Genomic DNA, 27,509 nt, shown 5'->3' on the forward strand with positions numbered 1-27,509 from the left:
AGAGGGAAGAGAAAGGCGGGAGATGCCTTTACAATGCACCCAGCCACTTGGTGGAACACTGCCCCCAGAGGAAGGAATGGCGAGAGCAGGCAGGCACAGACACAAGCCTGGATGCCAGATCAGGAGGGGAGGGGCCAGGCGGAGCACCAACAACTGAGCCCTCCTGTAACACCCCACAGCACAGCAAAGAGATGGAAGTGAGTCTGCAGCTGCCAAGAGGCCAGACCCAGGAGACAGTCGGGCTTCTCCGCAGGGGCAGCAGCAACGATTTCCTATCGGTGGACTTGGCTAAGCAGAATCAGATGCCCATTTTCCCAAGGGAGCTGCCCATGAGCATCTTGACCATAGGCGGCAGGGAATTGCAGGAGGGTGAGGTCACGCAACAGACCCCCTCTCTGAAGAGAACGGTGAACAGGCATTCAGAAGTGCTAGCTTTTGACTTAATTGACCATGACCCTGTGGGCAGCCAGTGCCAGGGAGATCTCACCTTCGGAGATGCAGATGGCAGGGAAGGAGGAGAACACCGAGAGCACACAGCCACTGTGGCCATCGTGAAAATGGAAGAAGGAGAATCCTCAGGATCGCACCACATCAGCTCCCCAGGCGGATGGAACGACGCAGAGGCGGGGATGCAGGAAGAGAAACTGAGCCAACTCACCAAAGAGGACACTTTTACCCAGAACATACGGAGGGACTTGAGGGAGGGAGAGGGGGAAGGGGAAGGGCTTGCAGAGAAAGAGGGGTTACTCTTTAGCAATGGAGCCTTGTATATGCCCCAAAACTCCCTCAGAGGGAAGATTCTCAGGCAATATCATGACAACCCCACGGAGGGGCATGCAGTACACGTCTTCACGAGGCTCACACCCAGTAAGGCCAGTCTTGGGCGAAACCCCAGAGCCTTCCCAGAGCAGGGGGGAGGGGGAGATTGGGGGACCACCTATTGAGGCATGGGGTGAGAGGAGGGAGACAGTACACCAACAACTGGATGGAGACGTGGCAAGGGGCAATGAGGCTTACAAGGAGGGGGCAGACCATCACAGGGGACTGGAGAAGGTCTTCCACGGGGGGGACAGGGTCTGGCTGTGGTCAGAAGGCCTTCCCATGGGGGGAAGGGGGAAGAAGCTGGCACCCAGAAGGCTGGGGCCCTTCAAGGTTCTGACACAGATCAACCCTGTCACCTTCAGGGGGGAAGTACCTACAGCGAGGAAGGTCCATCCCGTGGGTCAAAGGTCTTTGCTCTCGCACTTTAGGGAAAGCCCAAGGTTCAGAGGACGTGACACACATCCAACACAAGACGCTGACAGGAGGGAGGGGGAGGAAATCACACAAACGACACTAGACAGAAGGGTGGAGGGAGAAGGCAGCCAAGAGGTTCCAGAAAGAAAGGAAGAGGAGGAGGTCTACAGTGCCACAGCGAGCCCGGGCTCCCGGTGGGGGGAGGGGGGGTTAAAATGTCTGATGGCCAGGCAGGGCACTCCTGCTTCCCAAAACGCGGAGGCAACCACGCACACCATGCAAGGGGAGGACCGCACACTGGAACTGCACGCTCCTTTCTCCCACAGACCCAAACCACCACACGTCAGTAGCACAGGGAACACAGAGGGGGAGGGCGATCCCAGGTGGGGAGCAGGGGAGACGCAGACCCAAGGAGCCCTCCGGGAATCGGAAGCAATTTTCCAGAGGGAGGAGGAGGATGACAACGGAAGGAACTACACGGACCAGCCACCCAGCACCGACTGGGAACAGGAGTTTACACACACTACAGAGGAGGAAGACCTGTCAGGCTTCCAGCCCTCTTTACAGACATCAGACCAGGCAAACCAGGCCTCAGAAAGGGGGGAGGGGGGAGCCTGGAGGGGGGGTGGATGTAAGAGAGAGGGCTTGCAGAGAGCAGCCCACTCTGCTTACTTCCATCAGATGGGAGAGCAGCAGCAAGTCTGGGAGGGAAAACCAGGAACAGGAAGGGTTAAGACGGGTCCAGGGCTCTGCAGAGTCCTGGTGGCTCAGCTCCAGGTTGGTAGCAGGGAAGCAGGGGAGGAGCTAGCTTCAGCAGGGGCTGGAAAGGAGGGAGGAGAGAGAACGGCATCTCAGGAGCCTGGTTTGGGACCACGGAGGACCCATAGAGCAAGGAGGAGGGGCGTTTGGATGCCCAGTCTTAAAAGGGGGGTCAGAGCCCACGAGACGCCATTGTGGGCTTCTGCCCCATGCAGAGCAGACATGATTTGAGACATCTCACCACTGTATATAGCATGCACAATAAAACTATGAAAATCCAGAGGATGTGTGGAGTGCTTACTCGGGAGTAGCCAACACCCATCTGTGACAGCTACATTCAAATATTGCTCATTCTTTCCAAATTGGGAAAAATTTATGTTTCCCAACAAAGCTACCAGTACAATGAGTTTTGGGGACATAACATTGTATGTACTTCATATGTGCTAAAAATCTAAAGGTTACAAAGTCCTAGGATGAAATAGCAGCACAATGCCAACCCAGGGAAGGCATGGAATATTCAGTAATCATGAGAAGAGGAAGCAGATGTATACTGCCAACTGTACATTACAGTACATAGTTTTATGTACTGTAATGTACAGTTGGTAGTATACATCTGCTTCCTCTTCTCATGATTACTGAATATTCCATGCATCCCCAGAGTGGAAACATTAGTCCTGTAGTCTACCCCAACAAAGCTACAATTTCCAGCACCCTTAACAAACTACAATTCCCAGGATTCCCAAGGGAAAGCCATGTGCTTTAAAAGTTTGGTGGTGCTAGCGCTGAACAGTGCCTACAAGACATTCACTGTTTTTGGAAACTCTTGCCCTATTTCAGCTAGCCATGGTGGTGGTGAAGGCAAAATCTTCTGCACATGGCCAGATGCCCTCACTCTTTTTTTTTTAAAAAAAACCAACACAACATTTTCCAGGGGTGAAGATGAAAAACAAGTTCTTTTGCTAATTTTTGGTGCCCTCTGGTTGTGATGAAACCTTGTAATATGCAAATCCTCTTTAATCTAGGAAAGCTTCCAGCTGGTGGATCAGAGAAAAAGGTGCATATAGCAGGATTTCTCTGGATTGGGCTGTCCAGTTGCCCTCATGCTAGCAAATGTAATAGCAAAACGTAAGGAACTGTTTCAGAAAGTACAATAGACCTACAGTGCCTTGACCTGTGGCCAGTAAAAGGGAATTGCTGCAATGACAAATTTAGTAAGTGCCGTGGGAACCATTTCCTTTCGCTGGCAGCAAATCCGTGCAGACTAGAGATTTTACACTTGTTGAATGTTACATGTGAAAAATGTGCAGGGGTACAGCTCCGGATCCTCCAAGTAGCCCTATTTTCCAGGGAACCACAAAAGCCACCCCAGTGATGGGATGTGACAGTGATAAATGTCCCTATTTTCACCTGAGGAATGTTGGATGGGATGCAGTGCAACTGTTGTGTACCCAAGTACAATGGTACCTCTAGTTACGAACTTAATTCGTTCTGGAGGTCCGCTCTTAACCTGAAACTGTTCTTAACTAGAGGCGTGCTTTTGCTCACGGGGCCTCTTGCCGCCGCTGCGCCACCACCACGCGATTTCCGTTCTGATCCTGGAGCAAAGTTCTCAACTCGAGGTAACTCTTCCAGGTTAGCGGAGTTTGTAACCTGAGGCATTTGTAACTCGAGGTACCACTGTACACAGACTGTACACTCATTGATGGTATATACCCCTACTGAGAATCCTTAAAGTAGCTGTAAAATGATTTTGTTCATCCAACTACTATTAACATTAATCTTTCTTCTGAGGTACAGTCCTCATTTTAGCACTAAAATAAAATAAAATAAACTACCCCATTAGTCACATACCAATTATTGGGTCAGATGCACACGCCACTCGTTGTGGTCACACCGACAACTCAGTCGGTGAGGACATACCGCTTGCTAAATACTATTAAGTTCCACTAGGAATTTAGCTTGCTGTTCTTACAGGAAGTGTTTCTTAAAAAGGCTTGTACATTCGAGACTTTTATGAGCAGAGTGACAGATTTAAGCAGAATTGTGCAGAGATGTGTGGGATGGACGAAACTCATGTCTAAAAGAAGCAAAACTCTACCTTTTCGCAGAGAGAAAGTACAGTCCCCGCCTGAATAATCGCAACCTGTTCTTCATTCCTCAAATTCTAAAACACAAGAAGTTCAGTGTATTTTACATTGTGGCACAAATCCATCCAATTAAAATAAGCAGAGTTCAAGCTGCAGCAAGCATTACTGAGCACACCGCCTTCCCTTTCGTTTAAAAAGTTTGGCAAAGGCAAATTGCCAGAAACTGCCAGGAATTGCAACAACCTTAGGAGTATACTGTAAAGTTGTAAATCATTACTTTTCAGTAGAATCGTGTAGGCTGCAATCCTATACGTACTTACCTGGGAGTAAATCCCATTTAACCCAATAGGGCTTACTTCTGAGTAGATATGCATAGGATTGTGCTGCATATGAGCAAAGTGAACTCAGGATTGGGTTGCTAGGCCCCTTGAGAGCTCGACTCTGAGAACTGGGCCTAAGGGAGATCAGGCAGTATCCTGCAGCTCAGAATGACAGATCCCAGCAGAGGACAGCATCTACTTATGCCCTAAAGGTAAAGGACCCCTGACAGTTAAGTCCAGTCGCAAACGACTCTGGGGTTGTGGCGCTCATCTCGCTTTACTGGCTGAGGGAGCCGACGTTTGTTTGCAGTTTTTCTGGGTCATGTGGCCAGCATGACTAAGCCGCTTCTGGTGAAACCAGAAGCGCATAAAAACGCTATTTACCTTCCCGCCGGAGCGGTACCTATTTATCTACTTGCACTTTTTTGGAGTGCTTTTGAACTGCTAGGTGGGCAGGATCTGGGTCCGAACAACGGGAGCTAACCCTTTCAAGGGGATTCAAACCACCGACCTTCCGATCGGCAAGCCCTAGGCTCAGTGGTTTACACCACAGCGCCACCCGCGTCCCTACTTATGCCCTAGTCCTCAATATTGAAGAGGTAACAAATGGCAAACTCACTCAAGCCAAGCAGGATCTCTGCTCCCTTGATTCTGGCCCCTCACCATGACAAAGAAAAAGAAGCTCCAAAATGGGTATGTTTTTGCAAGCCTTAAAGAACACACAAAAGTCCCCCAGGTTTTGTGAGTACTCGAAGGGAATGCTCACAAACAATCAAACTGAAAAGCTGCTCCTGGAAAAACTGTTATTTGTTTATTTGGGGCAATGCCTACCTCCTGATGGGGGCATGAGGGGTCTCTGCAGTGGGCAGACTAGGGCTTCTGCCCTCCAGCAGCTGCTTTCTGAAGTGCTGCTCTTCAAATAATACCTTAATTTCCCATCAAAATTGTGGCACAGGGTGTCCCAGGGCTGTGGCATGGAAGCAGCATTGAGGCTGGCAGGCTGTTCAAGATACACTGTGCCAGGCTTTAATTCTGCTTACATAGTTGAACACCCCAGCAAGCTTTCAATTCTTGATCTACCCCTAGCAAAAATCCTGAAACTTTGTTTTCTGTCCTCAGTTTAATTAGCATTCCAATCATTGTAAGGTTAGGCATTACAGCACACTCTATAAGGTTAGTCTATTGTATAACTTTAGGCTTCTGGTGGTTATTAATGTAATAATATTCTGATTTACATTACCCCCCCCCAATCCTGCTTAATTATATGATAAAAGGTTACACTGCAGAAATCATGTTAACATTTGCATCATTTCCCAACTTTTGGGGCCTCTCGTCTAAGCATGGTCTCCTGTACTACCTGAGCCAAGAGTGCCAACTTGAATAAAATATTGGGGGGGGGGGAGCCCAGGTAAGCCCTGCCCCACATAATCGATTACAAGATGTGGCGCACACCCACCATTTGAATGGCAATGCCCATCAACTGGGGGGTGGCTCCCTCAAATATTTTATTGGGTGGGCCGAAGGGTCCTTGTCCCCTAGGAGTTGGTTTCTGTCACCTGAGCTGTTATCTTGCAGGTATCTCACTCTCGCATTCTGGCAGATCAGCGCAAGCCAGTGCCCTTCTGATGATAGGAACTGCACAATGATGAAGTAAAAGGCCTTTCTTAATGGAAAGGGGATGGACGGCTTCAAACACAGAGCAATATGAGACAGAATTGACTAGAGGGCTGCCACTTAATTTGCACATATTAGATAGATCAGGCTTCCTCAACCTTGGCTTTCCTGCTGTCACGGTGGCCGGAATAGGCTACTTCAGAGTAACGACTCTACACAGCTCTGCATTTTATCTTTTATTGGTGCTGAGTATTTACAGTGCTGATGGCAGTGCTATTTACAAAGACACATCTGTTCAGCTTGAATCAGAACCTCCAAGTGGCTTTTGGCGCGTCTCGCGCCAGCATAACAACTTGGGGAGACCCATCCTCTTCCCCCGACGCTTTCTGCGAAGTTCCAGAGTTGGGGGGACTGGTCTGCCCCCCTTCCTTCCCCCTTCCTGTCCCACCTGGGACGATGGCTCTTCTACCCTGCCAGAGCCTTGGACACCACTTCCTGTTTCCCCACTTGAGCTGGAGCTTTCCCTCTTTTCAGCCTCGCTCGGGGCTGGGCTGGAACTCAGGAGGGGAGGGGCTTCGCGATACCCCTTGTCCCTCACATCCACCCCCCTTCCAAGCCCCCCTTCTCCCCTCCCGAGAGGCTGCACGGGTGTCGGTGGTGACTGAAAGCCTAAAAACTCCGTGCTGTCCGAGCCGGTTGGTGTGAACACCTCCCCCCAGTCCCGTTGGCCCCCTCCTTCCTCCTGGGAAGACGGAAAGCCCAAAAAGTCTGTGGCCTCAGAGCTGGTGGGGGTGAAAATCTGCTGCCAGTCCACCTCTTCTCCTGACTGAATGGACCTCGGAGATGCCCATATCTCCTCCTCCGTGTCCTCAAACTCTGCTTCCCATCTCCATGGCGAACTGCTTTCCCCCTCCTGTGCTTCCTCCTCCTCCCCCTCCCGTTCCATGTGCCAGGGCTTGGGCCTGTGTGGGAAGAGGGCGTGGAATTCTTCCACTAAGAATTCCTCCTGTATCTGGGTGGCTGGGACCCACTCATTGTGGGATGGCGGGGCGTCCTCCCATGCCATGAGGTACTCCAGGCCCCCCACCCCCCTTCGTGAATCAAGGATGGCCGTTGCTTCATTGAGTGGCTCCCTGCCTCCACTCTCCCCCCCTCCCTCGGGGGGCTGTGCGCTGCCTCGGAACCTGCTACTTTCCCTGTACGGAGACAGCAGCGATCTATGAAACACTGGGTGCACCCTCATGTCCTCTGGCAGTGCCAGCCTGTATGCCACCGGGTTTACCTGCTGCGTGACCGTGAAGGGGCCCAACCTTCTGGGTGCCAGCTTCTTGCACCTCCCTCTGGTGGGAAGGCCCTCCGAGGACAACCAAACCTTGTCCCCCACCCTGATGACCTCCCCCGGTCGCCTGTGGCGATCTGCCCACTTCTTGTACGCTTCCTTGGCCCTCTCCAAGTGTTCTCTGAGCTGCTGGTGCACCGTCTCCAGTTCCTCTGCCCAATCCTCTGCCTGTGGGCCCTCCTCCTCCTCCTCCCCCTCCCTCTCCGGGAAGGATCTGAGGTCGCGCCCGTAGTTGGCCTTAAAGGGCGACACCCCTGTGGAGACGTGCACCGCATTGTTGTAGGCAAATTCTGCCAGTGGCAGGCGATCCACCCAGTCCGTTTGCCTCTGGCTGACGTAGCATCTCAGGTACTGCTGCAGAATGGCGTTGACCCTCTCCGCCTGTCCATTGGTCTGCGGGTGCCGAGCCGTCGACAAGCTGACCTCCACCTGCAGGAGGTTCATGAGCCGCCGCCAGAACCTGGAAACAAATTGGCGGCCTCGATCCGAAATAACTCTTAAAGGTAATCCATGCAGTCTGAATACGTGGTCAACAAACAGTTTGGCTGTCTCTTCTGCAGAGACCGCCCTGGCGCACGGTATAAAGTGGCACATTTTGGACATGAGGTCCACCACCACCAACACTGCGGTCTTGCCCCTGGACGACGGCAGGTCTGTGATGAAGTCCATGGACACTACTTCCCACGGCCTGTGCGGTGTGGCTAATGGCTCCAGCAACCCTGCTGGTGGTGCCCTGACCACCTTTGCTCGCTGGCAGGTGTCACAGCCCCTAACATAGTCCCGAACATCCTCCCGCACCCCTGGCCACCAGAAGTGTCTCATGACTAAGTGAGTGGTTTTGTCCCTTCCAAAATGACCCGCCGTTGGGTTGTCGTGCATCTGCTTAAGGACCTTACCTCTGAGCTGGTTGGTGGGCAGGTACAGGGCTCCCCTGTAAAAAAGCAACCCCCTCCTTTCCTCAAAGTCTTTGGCGTGCTCCCTCCCCCCTCGCAGATCTCTGAAGATGCGGGTGGCGAACTCATCTGCTGCCGTCAGTGCTGTGAGTTCTGCCTCGCTCACCACTGCTGCTCCGCAGGACCATGCTGATGGGGGGAAAATGTGCCGGGGTGCTGGTGGCAACTCCTCCTCCATGTACTCTGGCTTGCGGGAGAGGGCATCCGCCCTGACATTCTGCTCCCCCGGTATGTAGTGGATGGAGAAGTTGAAGTGCGAGAAGAACTCTGCCCACCGTATCTGTCGCTGGTTGAGCACCCGGGCTGTTCTCCAGAACTCCAGGTTCTTGTGGTCCGTGCACACCTGAATGGGGTGCTTGGCGCCCACCAGGAAATGTCTCCAGTGTTTAAACGCAGCATGGATCGCGAGAAGTTCCTTATCAAACACCGTGTAGTTGCGTTCTGGCTGTGTCAGCTTTCTGGAGAAAAAGGCACAGGGTCTCCACTCTCTGTTGGCATCCAGTTGCAGCAAAATGGCGCCCATAGCTTTGTCTGAAGCATCTGTCTCCACGCGTAGGGGCGCATCCTGCACCACGTGGAACAGGTTCTGGTCTGAAGCGAACACCCTCTTGAGGCTTTCGAACGCTGCTTGCGCCTCCTGTGTCCACCTGAACTTCTGCTTGCCTCTCAGGCAGTCAGTGATGGGAGCCGTAACCCGCGAGAAGTTCTTGATGAACTTCCTGTAGAAGTTGGCGAAGCCTAGTAGGCGTTGGGCATCTTTGCGCGTCCTGGGGCTGTGCCAGTCCAGGATGGCCTGCACCTTGTCCTTGTCCATCGCTAGCCCCTTGTCTGACAGTTTGTAGCCCAGGAAGTCCACCTCTTTGGTGTGAAACTTACACTTCTCCAGCTTCACATACAGGTGGTGCTCCTTCAGGCGCTGCAACACCTCCCTGACATCCTTTACATGCTGCACTGGGTCCTTGGAGTATATAAGGATGTCATCTAGGAAGACCAAGCAGTTCTTGAAGAGGAGGGACCCCAGGACGTGGTGCATGAAGGCCTGGAAGCATGCAGAGCCCCCTTGCAAACCGAAGGGCATCACCAAGTATTCAAAAGAGCCCAGTGGCGTGAACATCGTGGTCTTCCACTCATCGCCTTCCCGGATCCTGATCAAGTTGTACGCCCCCCTCAGGTCGAGCTTGGTGAAGATCTTGCCCCTGCGTGCCGCTGTCAGTAGATCGTCCACTCTGGGCATTGGGAAAGCCACCGGTTCCGTCATGTTGTTCAGCCGTCTAAAATCCACCACCAGACGGCGCTGTGGCGTGTCTTTCTTGTCCACCCAGAATACCGGGCTGCCCCCCGCTGCCTTGCTTTCTCTGATGAACCCCCTCTTGAGGTTCTTGTCTATAAACTCACGCATATCTTCCAGCTCCTGATCTGACATGGAGTACAGCTTGGCTGGGGGTAGCGTGGCCCCCGGCACCAGGTTGATCTGGCAGTCAAACGACCTGTGCGGGGGTAGGTGGTCGGATTCTGCTTCACTGAAGACCTCCTGCAGGTCCCAGTACGGCTTGGGTATCGCCTCACCCCCCTTGACGTGCATGGTGGCCACCGTGGCTATTGGAGGCCCCTCCCCTGGTTGGTGCTGCATGCAATGTTCCAGACAATAGTCTGAGCCAAACGTGATGCATCTCTGGTGCCAACTGATGGAGGGGTCATGGCGCGCCAGCCAGCTCATGCCCAAGACGATGGGGGGGTCTGAGATGGTGGTGACGTTGAATGCCAGTGTCTCTGAGTGTCGTCCCACCGTCATTCTCATGGGGGGGGGGTCTGGTGGGTGATGGCCCCTCCCAGCAACTCCCTGCCGTCTATGGTGGAGACGTGCAGGGGGAAATCCAGCTGCAGGAGTTGGATCTGGTGCTCTTCTGCAAAGTTTCTCGAGAAGAAGTTGGCTGATGCACCACTGTCGATTAACGCGAGGACCGTCAGGGGATAGCCATTTGGGAGCGTTAGCGTCACTTCTAGAACCACCCCTGCTCTGGGAGGGGTGGGCTGGCTCTGCTCCTCTCTGTGCGGGTGGGTGGGTTGGGGCTGTTGTGTGCCGACTGCGCCTGGCTGCTGCCCCTTGTCTCCTGCAGCCAGGCTGTCTCGTTTCCCTGCTGTGGTGCTACGTCAGTGGGGGAGGGCACAACCGTTCCCGCCTTTCCTTGCCACTCCCTGCGATGTGGGCAGTCCCTGACGCGATGCTGGGGGGAGTTGCAGAGAAAGCAATTCCCGCCTCTTCCCTCCTTGCGTCTTGGCGCCGCCGGGGTTTGAAAAGCCCGCCCGCGCGCTCCTCCGATCTCCATCGGTTCCGGCTCTGAGCTTGGTCTGGGCGGGACTAGGGGTGGGCCCTGGGGCGGGGTTGGGTGATGTGGTCTGTCCTGGGAGCGTGGGAACCAAGGTTTTGCTGCGCGCGTCGTTTGTTTGTCATTCCATCTGGATTCCTGTCTCACCCCCACCGCTAGCGCCGCTTTGCTTAACTCATCCATAGTCCGCGGTTTAGGACCTCTCGCCAGCTCATCCTTAACGTCTGAGTGCAACCCCAGGTAGAAGGCTGATTTCACTGGCTCACTGTGCAGATCCCACCCCAGTTTGTGCACTAGCATGGTGAATCTCGCCCAGTAGTCCCGAACTGTCGATTTTCCTTGTGTTAAGTTATGAAGCTCTTCTTTTGTGGCTTCCATTTCAGAGTCACTCGCATACATTATTTTTAAAGCTTCTAAGAATAGTTTTGCGTTCTTCATGCAATCATTTTTTTGCGCGATGAGCGGTCTGACCCATTCTCTGGCGGCCCCCGTCAAATGCTATATGATAAAGGAGACTCTGTGCGCGTCATCTGGGAATTCTGCTGCATGCAGTTCCAGCGCATAATTTATTTCTGTCTCAAAGCCTAGGTACTCTCTCGGGTCGCCGCTAAACTTGGTGACTAGGGTCTGTCCCCTCCTCACTTGGACTAGCTGGGGCTGGGGCACCCCCCCACCTCTCGCAGCTTTTTCCTCATCCAGCTTTTTCTGTAACTCCACCACCATCACCCTTAGTTGCTTCTCAGTTTCATCTTTCGCTCTCACCTGCTCTGCCAGCTTGTTCAGCTCCTCCCGCGTTCCTCGCGCTTCCTCCTGAGCGGCAAGTAATTGCTGGTGTGCCTGCGCTGTCAGGTTCTGTAATTTCTGTAATTCCTGTGCCGCGGCTTCGGCCTCCAGCCTCCACTGCTCAGCGTCTTGCGCGCTCATCGCGGCCGCTCCAAAGTAGCCCGAAAGACTTGGAGGTTGCTGTCACGGTGGCCGGAATAGGCTACTTCAGAGTAACGACTCTACACAGCTCTGCATTTTATCTTTTATTGGTGCTGAGTATTTACAGTGCTGATGGCAGTGCTATTTACAAAGACACATCTGTTCAGCTTGAATCAGAACCTCCAAGTGGCTTTTGGCGCGTCTTGCGCTAGCATAACAACTTGGGGAGACCCATCCTCTTCCCCCGACGCTTTCTGCGAAGTTCCGGAGTTGGGGGGACTGGTCTGCCCCCCTTCCTTCCCCCTTCCTGTCCCACCTGGGACGATGGCTCTTCTACCCTGCCAGAGTCTTGGACACCACTTCCTGTTTCCCCACTTGAGCTGGAGCTTTCCCTCTTTTCAGCCTCGCTCGGGGCTGGGCTGGAACTCAGGAGGGGAGGGGCTTCGCGATATCCCTTGCCCCTCACACCTTCTTGGCCTATAACTCCCATGATCATCCCTAGCTAGCAGGACCAGTTGTCAGGGATGATGGGAATTGTAGTCTCAAAACATCTGGAGGGCCGAGGTTGAGGAAGCATGGGTTAGATGCATGTTATTGGTTCAATTGGCACATGTTTTTCAAGAACGAAACAGATCGCAACTGACAGTTGGTGAGCCCTCTGCATCAATTCTACAGTACTCCTGTTGCAAAATTTTAGCTGTCTATGACATTAAAACAACTTGAATAAAATCCCAATAGATAAACTTAAAACCAAAATAACTGAAGCAAAACAAGAACAAAGAATGGGTGGGGTGTTTTATTTGTTTTCATGATCCCAATGGCTTAATAGTAATAGCTTCATCTTGAAACAGTATTTCCAATTATACATCTGGAATGTATTTGAAACATACTCAAGCACTTAAAATTCGCATTATAAAATTAAAGCTGTCATGACAGGAGACCCAGTGAGTTGGGGTGGGGTGGGGTGGGGGAATGCATAAGACCACAGAGTAACACAGAGGCATGTGCTGCCCACCCTCCATTGCAGCACCCCTCGTGGCATGCTATTACAGATAGTGTCCCTTTCACAAATATGCAATTGGAACTACTTAAATAAATACATTAGCTACCCCATTATCACCAAGGATATCTAGCTTCTTCATAAGTTCAGAAATATTCACATCCTGGAAAAGAAATTTCAACATTTATCTTTTAATCAAGAATTAAATCATGTATTTGTGTTAGTTTTTAAACTGTTACAAATTCTTTCACATTAACTAGGCTGGAGAAACAACACCATGGAAGGCATTCTGACTCCAGCAATTGCAAAACTGCCATCATCTTTAAAAAAAGGGGAGAACCTGATTTCCTCTCAATCACAGGAAATTTAGGTAAGAACAGTTATCAAAATTAATAATGAAACAGTACAATGTCAGAAATACTATTGATTATATCATATAGTCTGTTGCTATTTACTCATCTGATTAGACACTGAAAATAATATTGAACTGAAATATGTCTTTTCACACCACATCATACTGCTACTACCCTGTTTCTCCGAAAATAAGACATAGCCATAAAATAAGCCATAGCAGGATTTTTAAGCATTCAAGGAATATAAGCCATACCCTGAAAATAAGACATACCGTAGTAATAGGCGCAGCAGCAATGCCGGCCGCGGCAGGATAAGGAGGAAAAAATAAGACATCCCCTGAAAATAAGTCATAGTGTTTTTTTTTGAGGAAATAAGACAGTGTCTTATTTTCGAAGAAACACGGCAGTAACACTGAACATCATTAAAGGTTTTTGCTTAAAATATCAGGTTTAATGGACTAGGCAACATTACACCCATTTTCTATTCACGGTCAAACAAAGAATGCTTCATGTAAAACAAAATTAGTGGTCATAAGATGAGATGAGAATAATAAGGTTGGGAATTCATACGAAGTGCGCAGGAAGATGTGGAAACCACCTGAGATCTTACGTCGAATCTTTCCGTATAATTACGCATAAGGGTAGGAACTGCATAGGTTTACAAGGTAAAACTAGATGTCATGGTGGCAGCTATGTTTGCTTAAATGGTGTGCCGTTCCCCCCCCCAATAGAAAGCAGAGGGTATCCATCTGATTTTAATTTCAAAGGTGGAATGCAGATGAGGAAAGTTGAACCTGCTCCCCTGTGCCACCTTACCTCCTCTGTGGCCCATCACCAAAGCCACTTTCCCCTTAACACAGCTCTGATTCTAGAGGTAAGCAGAGGTCTGGCTGGAGAAGAGGTCCCTCCTTCACATCTATGCATCCCCTTTGATGTTTAGACCCCACTTTCTGCTTTGTGCGAACTAACAGGAAAGAGATTTGATCAAACAAATGCCACCGCTGCCATCGCATCACATCTGGTGGCCCACAGACCATCTTGCAGATGCCGCACAAGAACCAACAAATTTCCATCTACCTTTATTCCCTCGTGATGACAAAAGAGTTGAAGTGCACTTCCATTGTTTTCAGGGAATGCAGTTATATGGAGGTTAAAAGCTGGCGACCTTCGTTCTCTCTCCTAAGGGAAGATTTTGTTCAAAATAGGACAGGTGTTTATAAAAGATACCAAACTTCTATTCTACAAATCATTCAAATCAAGTTAAATGAACCAATGCTGGATTTTGCTTATGAAAAATATACCAAAATGCATCACAACGCCAGTCCTTCCCTGATATCCAATGTAAGCTTATTTACTGTTATAAGAACACAACCTCTTTCAATAAATAAAAAAAATTGTCCAGTGGCACCTTAGAGACCAACTAAGTTTGTTCTGGGTATAAGCTTTCGTGTGCATGCACACTTCTTCAGATGTGTATCAGATGTGTATCTGAAGAAGTGTGCATGCACACGAAAGCTTATACCCAGAACAAACTTAGTTGGTCTCTAAGGTGCTACTGGACAATTTTTAAATTTATTTCGACTAGGTCAGACCAACACGGCTACCTACCTGAATCTAGACCTCTTTCAATGTTTTCTTTCAAACATGGAAAATACGTTCCCAAGGTGCTAGAATGAAAGCCAGCTATTGGTTTAACTCTGTTGCTTAGTAAGGGCATCAGGTATAGTGGTGCCGCGGGCAACACTGACCTCTGTCCCTCTTTCCTTCTCTCCTTCCTTAGATGCCCTCTTGCGTCTCTGCCTCCCAAAGGTTTGCACAACTGTTTGTTGCAGCAGCCCTGGCTACAAGCTCCCCATGCAAATGGTGCCGCTGGGTCTGGCCAGGAGGGGGCAGCTCAAAGACCAGGGGCAGCAGCAGCTGCCTGGAGAACTCCCAAGGAGAGGGAAGAGGAGAGGAGGCTGAGGGAACACTCCACAAGGAAAGGTGTTTGAAAAATGGTATGGGGCTGCCAGCTCTGCAGGAAAGGGGTGACCTAACTGGGCTCCTGAGCCCCACAGGGGAGCTGCAGAAAGAAGAGAGTTGGTCAAGGGAGCCGTGGACTCAAAAAGATTGAAAACCTCTGCTTTACACCTTCCTTTGCCTGCAACTTTGTGATAAAGGAAATGCAAGTGTTGATTGAGGAGTGAGGTGGTGGTGGTGGTGGTGGAGGAGGAGGGTGAGACAAGCAAACTTGGTTAACTGGTTCTGCTCACAAAGCAGCCAACAAGGTTGTTGTTTTTAGCAGTCCCACCTTCTGAGTTGACACGGGACAATAATGTTCAGATTGAATCCAATACCCACCAAGTTAAGAGAGACCGTGCATTTAACTGTAGCTCAGGCATTAGTTTCTGCTTGCAGCGAGTGATTCTTAAGAGAAGCAGACTTGAGAGACCTACCCCCCAATCTCCCCATGCAGAAATGCAACCAGAAAATAATAGCCCAAATGGATTTTCCATATTGCTTAGTATGCAGCAGAAACAGCTTGAGTGGTGAGACTTCAAATTACAGCAGCAGTACCCGTGCAAATTCACCACCATCCTTATCATCCCCATAGGAGTCCCGTTACATCTTTCTTATGTATGTGTTCATGTGCAATTAAAAAGATAAGACTGTCATTGCACTGTAGTGCTGCATCACAATCCCAAATTTGCATGAAATTGGTGGGGTTGGGGGAAGCAGGCTGCACTAGGGCCCTGATCATGGTATGGGAGCAAGAACATTGGAAAGAGGGGGAAAGTGGTGGTTTAAAGCAAGGTTTGAGCACAGCATGGATGTAGAAACCGGAGAGGAAAATGGCAGTTTTAAACAACTGCAGAGGTTTGAAAAACATACTATGGAATATTTGAGAGCTCTGTGCTCTCTCTCTCTCTCTCTCTCTCTCTCTCTCTCTCTCTCTCTCTCTCTCTCGGCAGTTGAGGAATGGAAGAGGGAGATGTTTGAGTACATGGAAGAGGGAGAGAGACTGAAACGAAAAGAAAAGTGGCTGCTTTAAACACTAGCAAAAGTTTGACTAGAGCAGTGTTTCTCAACCAGTGTGCCTCCAGATGTTTTGGGACTACAACTCCCATCATCCCTAGCTAGCAAGACCAGTGGTCAGGAATGATGGGAGTTGTAGTCCCAAAACATCTGGAGGCACACTGGTTGAGAAACACTGGACTAGAGTGGGGGTGGAGGAACACAGAAAATAATAGCAGTTTTAAACAACAGCAGAGGTTTGGCTTGAGAAAGACGGAGAGAAAAAGCAGCAATTTTAAACAATGACACAGTAGGGCGACACACAGATGCATTTGATGACACTTCAATTCATTCAAGTATCCCAAAGCAGTGGGAATTTAGTTTAAAAATAAGAACTACTGTATCTTGTAGAGGCAAACACTGCTCCTGTTGCAGCAAAGCATTATGTTAACTTGTGGAGCTTTCCTGTAATTAGAGCAGAAACCATATTTCAGAACATCTTTTTATCAAGATCCGCAGCCCAAGCACTTCTGTGTGACACATATGAACCAGACAATGACACCACCAAAGTGTTGCGGAGGAATCGAGGGACCAATATATACCCAACTGTGATATATGGCTCTAGTAAATCACCTTTCAACTGAATCCATGGTAACAAAGAAGTACTCAATGGCATTACATTGTGACTGCTTAACCACAGGGACCAGTTTGAATGATACATTAAATCCACCTAACAGGTTTATATGAACCGCTCTTGTTAAAATATAAGCATCAACTTTTGGGTTTTGATTTGGTTTTTATTCAAAAGCATCTAGTCCTCAAATGGTGTAATTGCAGCATATGCCCTACTTACACAGCAGTTTTGAAGGCTCCTCCATACAACCTATTTATTGGGCGTTCATCCTGATTTGCTTGCACAAAACATGTGGTGGTTAGATTACGTCCGATTTCCAATCACCCGGTGATTATTTGCTCATCCCACACATTACAATGCATATCTATCACTTTCCTAAAGTCTGCTTCTTTTCGAAGTGGATTTATTGCACTAGATGACAGAGCACTTTGAACAACTTTAAATCCCTCCCACAAAATAGTGACCACCAGGAGGCACCCTCAAATATATCCAGTGCAATCCATAGGTGGGAAGGCCCAGGCCGTGTAAGGCTACCTTTAAGCTTTCAGAGGGTAGTTGCTGCTGCAAAGGAGGGCTCCTTATACACAGAAATAGATTGTGTTCTTAGGTGGTTTCGGGAGTTTTTTACACTCTGCTTTTCAACCAAAATTATTAAAGCGGTAACGGTTGGAAGAGGTAAGAGAGCAGAAGCAGTTATGAGACAAGAGGTGAGGAAAGTGGCGTGGATACCAGCAAACACAAAATGGTGATGGGAGAGAGTAAATGGCACCTGGATGGGTAAGAAGAACAGACCCAGAAAGTATTAGGGGTTTCTTTACATGGCATTTCCAACTAATAGACTAATTTGACACCCCACAAATCACCCCACAATCTGCCAACCTTGTGAGCACAGGTAGTGCAGCATATAAACTCTGGATAGTACCACTCCTTTGACTTATTCTTATTTCCTACATTTATATACCATCTTTTCCTGAGAGAGACTCTTGGTGGTGTACACGAGTCTCACCTCCCCATTGGATCTTCACAATAACCCCGTGAGGTGGGTTAGGCTGAGAGACTGTGTGACTGGCCCCAAACCGCCCCGTGAGCTTCAAGGCTGAGTGGGGATTCAAACCTTGGTCTCCCAGCTCATAAGCCAACAGTCTAACTATAAGAAAGGCGAGCCCATAAAAAAAGCCAAGGATCAGGAACCTGTGGTCCTGCATACTGACTGGAATTAAGAGTTCAACATCTGGGAGGCCACAGGTTTCACCACCCCTTCTGCACTGGGTGTGAGCAAAAGCAAACACGGAAGTAAAAAAAATCAGTGTAAACATTGGTTTCATTTTCATGTCTATTCCATCCACAGCTGAATTTCCAAGATGTCAAGGAGGAGTTAATTTTCATGGCTTGTGAAATGAACCTGCGGTGCTGCTGTATCCTCCTGCAAGGCACACTGGCCCATCTATCACACAGCTTTTGGGTGACGGTACTTCGTAGCCCTGCTACCAAATATCCTTTTAACTGGATGATAGGGCCCTTATCCTGATTTCAAAAGCCCTCTGCAACACTAGAAGTGTTCAGTTCAGACCTCTGACAAAAGCATATTATCCTTACTGCCAGTGGCTTGCCAGCTGAAGAGCAGAGGGCAAGAGAGAAAGAGAGAAAGAGAGAGAGAGAGGGAGGGAGGGAGGGAGGGAGGGAGGGAGGAAGGAAGGAAGGAAGGAAGGAAGGAAGGAAGGAAGGAAGGAAGGAAGGAAGGAAGGAAGGAAGGGTGCTTTTACTTGCTTTTGGCTCTGGCCCCAAGCGGCTTGTCCTTGAAGGAGCATGGCCCTCGACAGAAATGGATGTTTGCCCACCCCCTATCTAAGTAATATGCAGAACATAAACTTTTCTAAAGGGAGTCGGAGGTGGAATGAGGCGGAATGAAGATTGTGCATGCCAAGAGTTCTGAAACATTCAGTAGATAAAATTACAAACAGGCTAATGATAATGATTTTTGTTAACGACCTTTTAGTTAGGTTTATGTACTGCACATGGGTATGAAAATGCAACAGTCTTACCCTTCCCGTTACAACTGAGCATATTTTAAAAACAAAAAAATATTGTAGCAACAACAATATCGTCCACTCCTTTAACAACAATGGAACCAGACTGAATGAATTAATGTGCTAAGAAAATGCAAATTCTTCAGGTAACCATATTTTTTTTCTATTTAAGATTCTTTCATTTTAAAATGCATTGTTACTTCATTAACAGATTTATGTAAATAATTTCCCCCCATAAAATAAGAGAAGTTCTGTAGAAATTTCCCTTTCAAAACTGCCAAAGTAAACTTAAGAAAAAAATATTAAGATGAAGGATGTGTCACAGCCTAAGGTTTGATTTCATGCAGAATGCACAGAGGTGTGTTAATTAAAATAATGCCAGCTGGGAGTTGGTAGTATGTGTATCAGATAATGTCACATGCAAGAAAGGAGCAGTCATGGAAATGAAACAAACAAAAAGACAGAAACACAGAAAAAAAATTTATTGGCCAGAACAAACTATATGTAATATACATATTGTCTATGTTACAGTTTTGCAAAATTAGTGAGCATGCTCTCCAAAACTACATTAAGGCAGAGGCATTATATTCATTGCCCCAACATCACGGCAGATTTCAGAAAATCCAGTTAGTTTTCCCTTACACATGCGATGGATGCTAATGGATGTCATATGTATTTCAGCTTGGGTTCAAAGACAAGTTCTGCTCCATTTGTGAGTTTACAACTCAGAGAATCTCTTACTTCCAGTTCAAGGATTCGGAACTCCAGCAGCTCGTTCTGGTCTTTAGCATCCTGCATCTCATTCTTCAGCAGATCTTCTTCTAGTTCTATCTTGTAGATCTAAGAGAAAAGTATCATGTGGCTATGAGCCAAGGGAGAAGGAGAATACATTCTTGCAAACATCTTTATAGCATGCAAAAGAAATGAAAGCCACTGGGGGGGGGAGCCTCTTAATGAAATGCAAGCGTGAATTCTATCATACGCAGTTGTAAAAAGTCACTACCGTGTTTCTCATATTATAAGTCATGTCTTATATTAATTTTTTCTTCAAAAAAACACGACATGGCTTATTTTTGAGGGATGTCTTATTTTTTAATAAAGTGCACGCGGGCGCTGTTTGCCGGGCTTGTCAAGCCCAGCAAACAGCGCCCGCCGATCTTCGGTGACAGGCGGGGGTGGGCGGAGAGCGGAGAACGATCTCCGCTTCCCCCCCACCCCCGCCTGTCACACAGCACAGGTCGGCGGGCGCTGTTTGCCGGGCTTGTCAAGCCCAGCTAGGAGCGCCCGCCGATCTTCGGTGACAGGCGGGGATGGGGGGAGAGCGGAGAACGATCTCCGCTTCTCCCCCACCCCCGCCTGTCACACAGCACAGGTCAGCGGGCGCTGTTTGCCGGGCTTGTCAAGCCCAGCAAACAGCGCCCGCCGATCTTTGGTGACAGGCGGGGGTGGGGGGAGAGCGGAGCACGATCTCCGCTTCCCCCCCACCCCCGCCTGTCACACAGGACAGGTCCGAAGATCGGCGGGCGCTGTTTGCCGGGCTTGTCAAGCCCAGCAAGGAGCGCCCGCCGATCTTTGGTGACAGGCGGGGGTGGGGGGAGAGCGGAGCACGATCTCCGCTTCCCCCCCACCCCTGCCTGTCACACAGGACAGGTCCGAAGATCGGCGGGCGCTGTTTGCCGGGCTTGTCAAGCCCAGCAAGGAGCGCCCGCCGATCTTTGGTGACAGGTGGGGGTGGGGGGAGAGCGGAGAACGATCTCCGCTTCCCCCCCACCCCCGCCTGTCACACAGGACAGGTCCGAAGATCGGCGGGCGCTGTTTGCCGGGCTTGTCAAGCCCAGCAAACAGCGCCCGCCGATCTTCGGTGACAGGCGGGGGTGGGGGGAGAGCGGAGAACGATCTCCGCTTCCCCCCCACCCCCGCCTGTCACACAGGACAGGTCCGAAGATCGGCCGGCGCTGTTTGCCGGGCTTGTCAAGCCCAGCAAACAGCGCCCGCCGATCTTCGGTGACAGGCGGGGGTGGGGGGAGAGCGGAGAACGATCTCCGCTCCCCCCCCACCCCCGCCTGTCACACTGCACAGGTCGGCGGGCGCTGTTTGCCGGGCTTGTCAAGCCCAGCAAACAGCGCCCGCCGATCTTCGGTGACAGGCGGGGGTGGGCGGAGAGCGGAGAACGATCTCCGCTTCCCCCCCACCCCCGCCTGTCACACAGCACAGGTCGGCGGGCGCTGTTTGCCGGGCTTGTCAAGCCCAGCAAGGAGCGCCCGCCGATCTTTGGTGACAGGCGGGGGTGGGGGGAGAGCGGAGCACGATCTCCGCTTCCCCCCCACCCCCGCCTGTCACACAGGACAGGTCCGAAGATCGGCGGGCGCTGTTTGCTGGGCTTGTCAAGCCCAGCAAACAGCGCCCGCCGATCTTCGGTGACAGGCGGGGGTGGGGGGAGAGCGGAGAACGATCTCCGCTTCCCCCCCACCCCCGCCTGTCACACAGCACAGGTCGGCGGGCGCTGTTTGCCGGGCTTGTCAAGCCCAGCTAGGAGCGCCCGCCGATCTTCGGTGACAGGCGGGGATGGGGGGAGAGCGGAGAACGATCTCCGCTTCTCCCCCACCCCCGCCTGTCACACAGCACAGGGCCGAAGATCGGCGGGCGCTGTTTGCCGGGCTTGTCAAGCCCAGCAAACAGCGCCCGCCGATCTTTGGTGACAGGCGGGGGTGGGGGGAGAGCGGAGCACGATCTCCGCTTCCCCCCCACCCCCGCCTGTCACACAGGACAGGTCCGAAGATCGGCGGGCGCTGTTTGCCGGGCTTGTCAAGCCCAGCAAACAGCGCCCGCCGATCTTCGGTGACAGGCGGGGGTGGGCGGAGAGCGGAGAACGATCTCCGCTTCCCCCCCACCCCCGCCTGTCACACAGCACAGGTCGGCGGGCGCTGTTTGCCGGGCTTGTCAAGCCCAGCAAGGAGCGCCCGCCGATCTTTGGTGACAGGCGGCGGTGGTGGGAGAGCGGAGAACGATCTCCGCTTCCCCCCCCACCCCCGCCTGTCACACAGGACAGGTCCGAAGATCGGCGGGCGCTGTTTGCCGGGCTTGTCAAGCCCGGCAAACAGCGCCCGCCGATCTTTGGTGACAGGCGGGGGTGGGGGGAGAGCGGAGAACGATCTCCGCTTCCCCCCCCACCCCCGCCTGTCACACAGGACAGGTCCGAAGATCGGCGGGCGCTGTTTGCCGGGCTTGTCAAGCCCAGCAAGGAGCGCCCGCCGATCTTTGGTGACAGGCGGGGGTGGGGGGAGAGCGGAGAACGATCTCCGCTTCCCCCCACCCCTGCCTGCCACACAGCACAGGTCCGAAGATCGGCGGGCGCTGTTTGCCGGGCTTGTCAAGCCCAGCAAGGAGCGCCCGCCGATCTTCGGCTCTGTCCCCCGATGCGCGACGGCTCGGGGAAGCAGGCAGGGAGCTCCTGCTGGGTCCCGCGCCTTCGCCTCTCGCTCGGTCGGGGCTACACGACATGGCTTATTTTCGGGGTATGTCTTATTTTTCACCAACCCTTAGAAATCCTGTCATGGCTTATTTTTTGGGGATGCCTTAAAATATGAGAAACACGGTAGTGTGGGCTTGCAAATTTGGATCTTCCAGATGCCGGCCCCACTTAGGCTGAGCAGAGGCTTGACAGCCATCTGTTAGGAATGCTTTGATGGTGTTTCCTGCTTGGCAGGGGGTTGGACTGGATAGCCCTTGTGGTCTCTTCCAACTCTATGATTCTTTGAGCCAGACAATAGCTCTTAAGAGACTTGACCACAGTATGACAGGGGGATTCCATGTCAGTTCAGCAGCATTTGGTAAATATTCACAGAATGGTAAGAGTTCATCTAGTCCAGCCTCATGCAATGCAGCAATCTCAACTAAAGCATCCCTGACAGTTGGCCATCCAACCTCTGATCAAAAGCCTCCAAGGAAGGAGAGCCCACCACATTGCAAGGGAGTCTTTTCCCATGTCAAACAGCTCTTACCCCCAAAAGTTCTTCCTGACGTTTAGTTGGAAAAACATGGCGCATTAGGGGCTTGTTTTGGCTCTAGGCACATTTGCAGATACCCCTTCAAAGGTATTTTTTTACCATGTTTAAAGCAGCTTAAAATGTTTAAAATGCTAAAAGGAATAAAGAGGCAGTCTTAGGACAACCTTGTAAGCCTTTCTGTAAAATCTGTGCGTTTTAAAGGTTTTTGCTCTTTAAAAAAGTCAGCCCATGGATACCCCTTGTAAGGAATGCAAACTTTAAGTGTTCCTTTCATTTCACCAAGCGTCTGCTTTATTTATCACAGGAAGATTTGTTTTAGAATGGGAATAGGATCCAGGAAACTTCAAAATGGTTAGCTGAACATCTGTCCTGGGTAAATTGGTGGAAAGCATGCTTAAAAATAAAATTATAAAGAATACAGAAGAACAAGGCCAAAGTGGTATTTGCAAAGGTAAGTCCTGTCTCAGTAAAGTTTTAGAGTTCTTCAAGGGCGATCAAGTAAGATATTCCATATTTGTACTTTCAAAAAGCTTTTGGCAAAGTCCCTCGCCAAAGATTCCCAAGTAAACTTAGCAGTTATGAGATAAGAGCAAAGGTCCTCTTATGGATCAGGTATAGGTATAGGTATAGGTATAGGTATAGGTATAGGTATATAGTTCCTGAGGATTTCAATTGGGACGGATGCTTTTAATTCACAAATACGGTAGTCTGTAGTTAAGAGTGAGCCATTAAAAAACAAGTGGTTGGAAGAGAGGAAACCAGTTAATGGTCAGAATGGGTATATGCAAACTCTATGGTGAGAAACAGTAAGTCACTGAATATGAGCTGGCAAATGATCTACCAGAGAGGGCTACTGTCTTCTTATCTTGCTTGCCTACTTCCAACAAGAACTGAACCTGATCAGGAGAGCTTTAAAACAAATCCTGAGGGGGAGGGAGACAATACTACAGACAACAGGGGAACACCTGGTACTGGGAATAATTGCTTCATTGGTGCACAGGAAACTGAGCAGATGCTCCAGAAACCTGCTAAAGGGCTAGAAACTATAAGACAGAAGCAGCTGGAGGGAATGATTCATGGCTTCAGTTGTCTCTGTACTAATACACAGAGTATGGGAAATGTGCAAGGTGAATTGAAATTTTCAATGCAGGTTGGCAAAGATGACCTAATAGGCTTTACTGAAACCTGGTGGGATGAGATTCATGACTCAAATGTAGAAACTGAGGAGTATTCAAATGGAATAGACCAAACAGGAAGTGAGGAGGAGTAACACAGACCTCCAAGCCAGACGGAAGACTTGGGTGATGCCTTCCTACAGCAGATTACCAAACATTCAAAAAGGAATAATAGAATCTTAAGAGTTGGAAGGGACCCAAGGGTCATCTAGTCCAACCCCCTACAATACAGGAATCTCAGCTAAAGCATCCATGACAGATGGCCATCCAACTCAATTGTCTCTTGAGACAGACAGATGCTGCCGCCAACTACATACCCCTATCTGTTGGAGACTTCAACTACATACCCCTATCTGTTGGAACTCACTCTGCCAAGAAAGTAAGGTCCAATAAATTCCCCCATTGCTTTGCTGACACTTTCTTTTCCCAGGAGGTGGAAGTTGATTATGGACCTGGTCCTCACCAACAGACAGGAACCGATTGACCAAGTGGAAGTACTGGGAATTTTGGGAGGAAGTGATCATGTCATCTCGGGTTTCATGACATAGAGGGGCAAGGGAAACCTGAGTGTAGTTGGGCATGCATTTGGACTTTTAAGAAGGGAACACCAGGCTACTTTAAAATAATTCAAATCTCTAGGGCCTGGTGAGCTGCATCAAAGGGTACTAAAGGAGCTTGCAGATGTAATCTCAGGACCTCTGTCTATAATCTTTGAGAATTCTTGGAGAACAGGCGGTGTCCTTGCAGACTGGAAGCAGGCAAATGTTGTCCCCATCTTCAAAAGGGAGATGATCCAGGTAACCACTGACCTATGAACTTGACATTAATACCTAGAAAGGTCCTAGAACAGATAATTCAAACAGTCGGTCTGTGAGCACTAAGAATAAGATGCTGTGATTACCAAAACCCAGCATGGGTTTCTCAAAAATAAGTCATGTCAGATTAATCTCATTTCTTGTTTGATGGAGTTACAAGCTTGGTGGATTATGGGAATGCTGTGAACATAGAGTATCTTGATTTCAGTAAGGCTTTGGACAAAGTCCCCCATGATATTCTTGTGAGGAAGCTGGTAAAATGTTAGTTGAACAAGGTACGGTAACTGTTAGGTGGATTTGCAGCTGGTTGCCTGACTGAACCCAAAGAGTTTTATCATTAAAACAATCCAGTTATCCTCTCCCTTACTGCCTACTATATTTTTCTGAAGGCTCTTAATAGTTTCATTTTGGCTAGTGAAACCCAGCTTCTTTGAGGAAAGGGCAGGACAGGAATTTAATAAACAAACACAGTGTTTGTATTAATCACACAATTTTAGAAAACAAAATTATCAATGCAAAAGCTTGAGTTTCACAGCATACAGAAAGTTGTAATCAGTTCTGGAAATATTGATGCTACCATTCACTTCACCCACCTTTTCTAGCAGTTCTTGGTTTGTTCTGATAAGCCCCTGTTTTTCTTCTATCCATTTAGAGTCCTGCAAAGAATTTTTAGAATTATAATGCATTGTACTTATGTTTAAAAATTATATACACTGCAACTTATCAATGACCAAGACATTTACAAAATAATTTTAAAAAGCATGCAAAACAACCAACATATAAAAGTAGAATTCAAAATCAAGAGATTTGAATTTATCTGTGTAAATAGAAGTTATTGCCCAGCATCAAAACAGCAAAATTTGCTTCAAGTGTAGCACTCTAGGGAAGCTTACTGCACTGCCCGGGTTGCCAAAAAAGCCCTGCCCTTCAGTTTGCCCACTGAAACAAACCTCTACTCTAATGGAGGTGGCATTTGTAGAAAAGTTTTGGTCAATGACATTATAGTGTGGGCAAGCAGGTATGGGAGGAGATGCTCTTTTAAGTCCTTGGGTCCCAAGCCAATTAGGTACTTCAAGTTAAGTAGTAGCTACTAGCTTTGAACCAGGCCTAGAAATGAATATGCAATCAGTGAAGAGATATAATACACAATGTGAGCAATGCCCATCAAAACTCTGACTGCTGCTTTCTGCATTAACTGAAGCTTCTGAGCCTTTTTCAGAGGAAACCCTGTGTATAAACGCAGTGGAGTAACCCAGATGGGATGTTGCCAGAGCATGGATAATCATGGCCAGATTATCTGCCTATGAAAGGTGGTCACTGACACCTCAGCCCAAACTGGCAAAAGGTACTACTGTGCTACAGAGGTCACCTGGGCTTAGACTGAGGGCCGTTACCAAGGTGTGACTCTGTTTCTTAAGTGATAGTGCAACTTCATCCAGAACTGACTATCATCTCCCTGAACTGGAGAACCATCTACTCACAGTTCACTGGCTCTCATCCAACACTAGTTCAGCTTTTCTACAGCCTCATACAATACTGGCTTTAAATGATAGTCATAAGTAACACCTGCCCTTCACACAGAGGTACAGATTCTCAGCTAAATGTTCCGCAGAGGACCCTAAGGTCCATGACTAATAGCTTAAAGGTCCCGGGCCCTAAGGAAGCCAGACTATCCTCCACCAGGGCCAGGGCTTTTTCAGTGACGGCTCCAACCTGGTGGAATCCTCTGTCCCACGAGACTAGGGCCCTGCAGGACTTGATCTCCTTCCGCAGGGCCTGTAAGACAGAGCTATTCTGCCTGGCCTTCAATTTGAATTAGCCTGATCCTCCATTCCCTTTTCCCTTTCCTCTTCTATGAAGAAACCCTTTCTGGGACCCCACATTTAAATTCTTCCCTGGTCTCCTCACTGGCCCTGGTAGGACCAACCTGGCCAGTTAGCCCTGGTGATCATTTGATGTCTACTGACTGGGTCCCCCCCCCAAAAAAAAGACCCCTGAATTTTTTAATTTTATTGATATTGATGCTGCATTTTATGTTGTATTTTATGCTGTTTTTAAGTCAATGTTTTTTTAATCAATGTTTTATATTTGCTGTTAGCCACCCTGAGCCCGGTTTTTAAATTGGGAAGGGCAGGGTATAAATAAATTTATTATTATTATTATTATTATTATTATTATTATTATTATATTGCAGCTGCAGTTGTTCAGAGCAGGGCAGACAGGAACATGCTCACATACTTAAGAGTGCTACCAAATACTTGATATATGAGTCAATCACCTATCTCCTACTACCCTTCTGGGGGGAAAACCCCACCCCACCCTCCCAAGTTGCAGGGAACCAGGCAGAGGACCTTCTCAGTAGTGGCACCTGCCCTGTGGAACGCCCTCCCATCAGATGTCAAAGAGAAAAACAGCTACCAGATTTTTAGAAGACATCTGAAGGCAGCCCTGTTTAGGGATGCTTTTAATGTTTAATCGATTATTGTATCTTTCTGTTGGAAGCCGCCCAGAGTGGCTGGGGAAACCCAGCCAGATGGGCAGGGTATAAATAAATTATTATTATTATTATTATTATTATTATTATTATTATTATTATTATTATGTTATTATCCCACTATATATATAAGGGTCTGGTGACTTCTGTTTCAGTGTATCTGAAGAAGTGTGCATGCACACGAAAGCTTATATCCAGAACAAACTTAGTTGGTCTCTAAGGTGCTACTGGACAATTTTTTAATTTATTTCATATATGTTATTAACTACCTAATCAAGTCTGAGCTTAGGCAAGCTGCCTAACAGTTTGTGTCGGCCACTGACAATATGAGGGTGACAAAACCGGTCTATCTTATTTTGTAAAGATGACAGAGATGGTGTATGCAAAGTACTTAGGAAAAGCACTAAGTGATTTCATGATAGGGAGGAACATTCCTATTTTTAAAGAGATG

General features: G+C 49.1%; 1 protein-coding gene across 2 annotated transcripts in view; it reads right to left on the minus strand.

The window, feature by feature from the left end:
- JAKMIP1 (janus kinase and microtubule interacting protein 1) overlaps nucleotides 1-27,509 on the minus strand; it is a 112,969-nt gene that overhangs the window by 25,653 nt on the left and 59,807 nt on the right. For both annotated transcript variants that reach the window (XM_035113222.2, XM_060279034.1), the window contains exons 11-15: nucleotides 25,158-25,220; nucleotides 19,309-19,407; nucleotides 13,990-14,091; nucleotides 12,669-12,722; nucleotides 4,094-4,159 (exon numbers count right to left, since the gene is read on the minus strand). In XM_035113222.2, the coding sequence (XP_034969113.2) occupies nucleotides 4,094-4,159; nucleotides 12,669-12,722; nucleotides 13,990-14,091; nucleotides 19,309-19,407; nucleotides 25,158-25,220 (384 nt within the window). The remainder of the gene's footprint in view (nucleotides 1-4,093; nucleotides 4,160-12,668; nucleotides 12,723-13,989; nucleotides 14,092-19,308; nucleotides 19,408-25,157; nucleotides 25,221-27,509) is intronic.

Source organism: Zootoca vivipara, chromosome 9 (genome assembly GCF_963506605.1).
Source record: "Zootoca vivipara chromosome 9, rZooViv1.1, whole genome shotgun sequence".
In the NCBI taxonomy this organism is placed as follows: domain Eukaryota; kingdom Metazoa; phylum Chordata; class Lepidosauria; order Squamata; family Lacertidae; genus Zootoca; species Zootoca vivipara.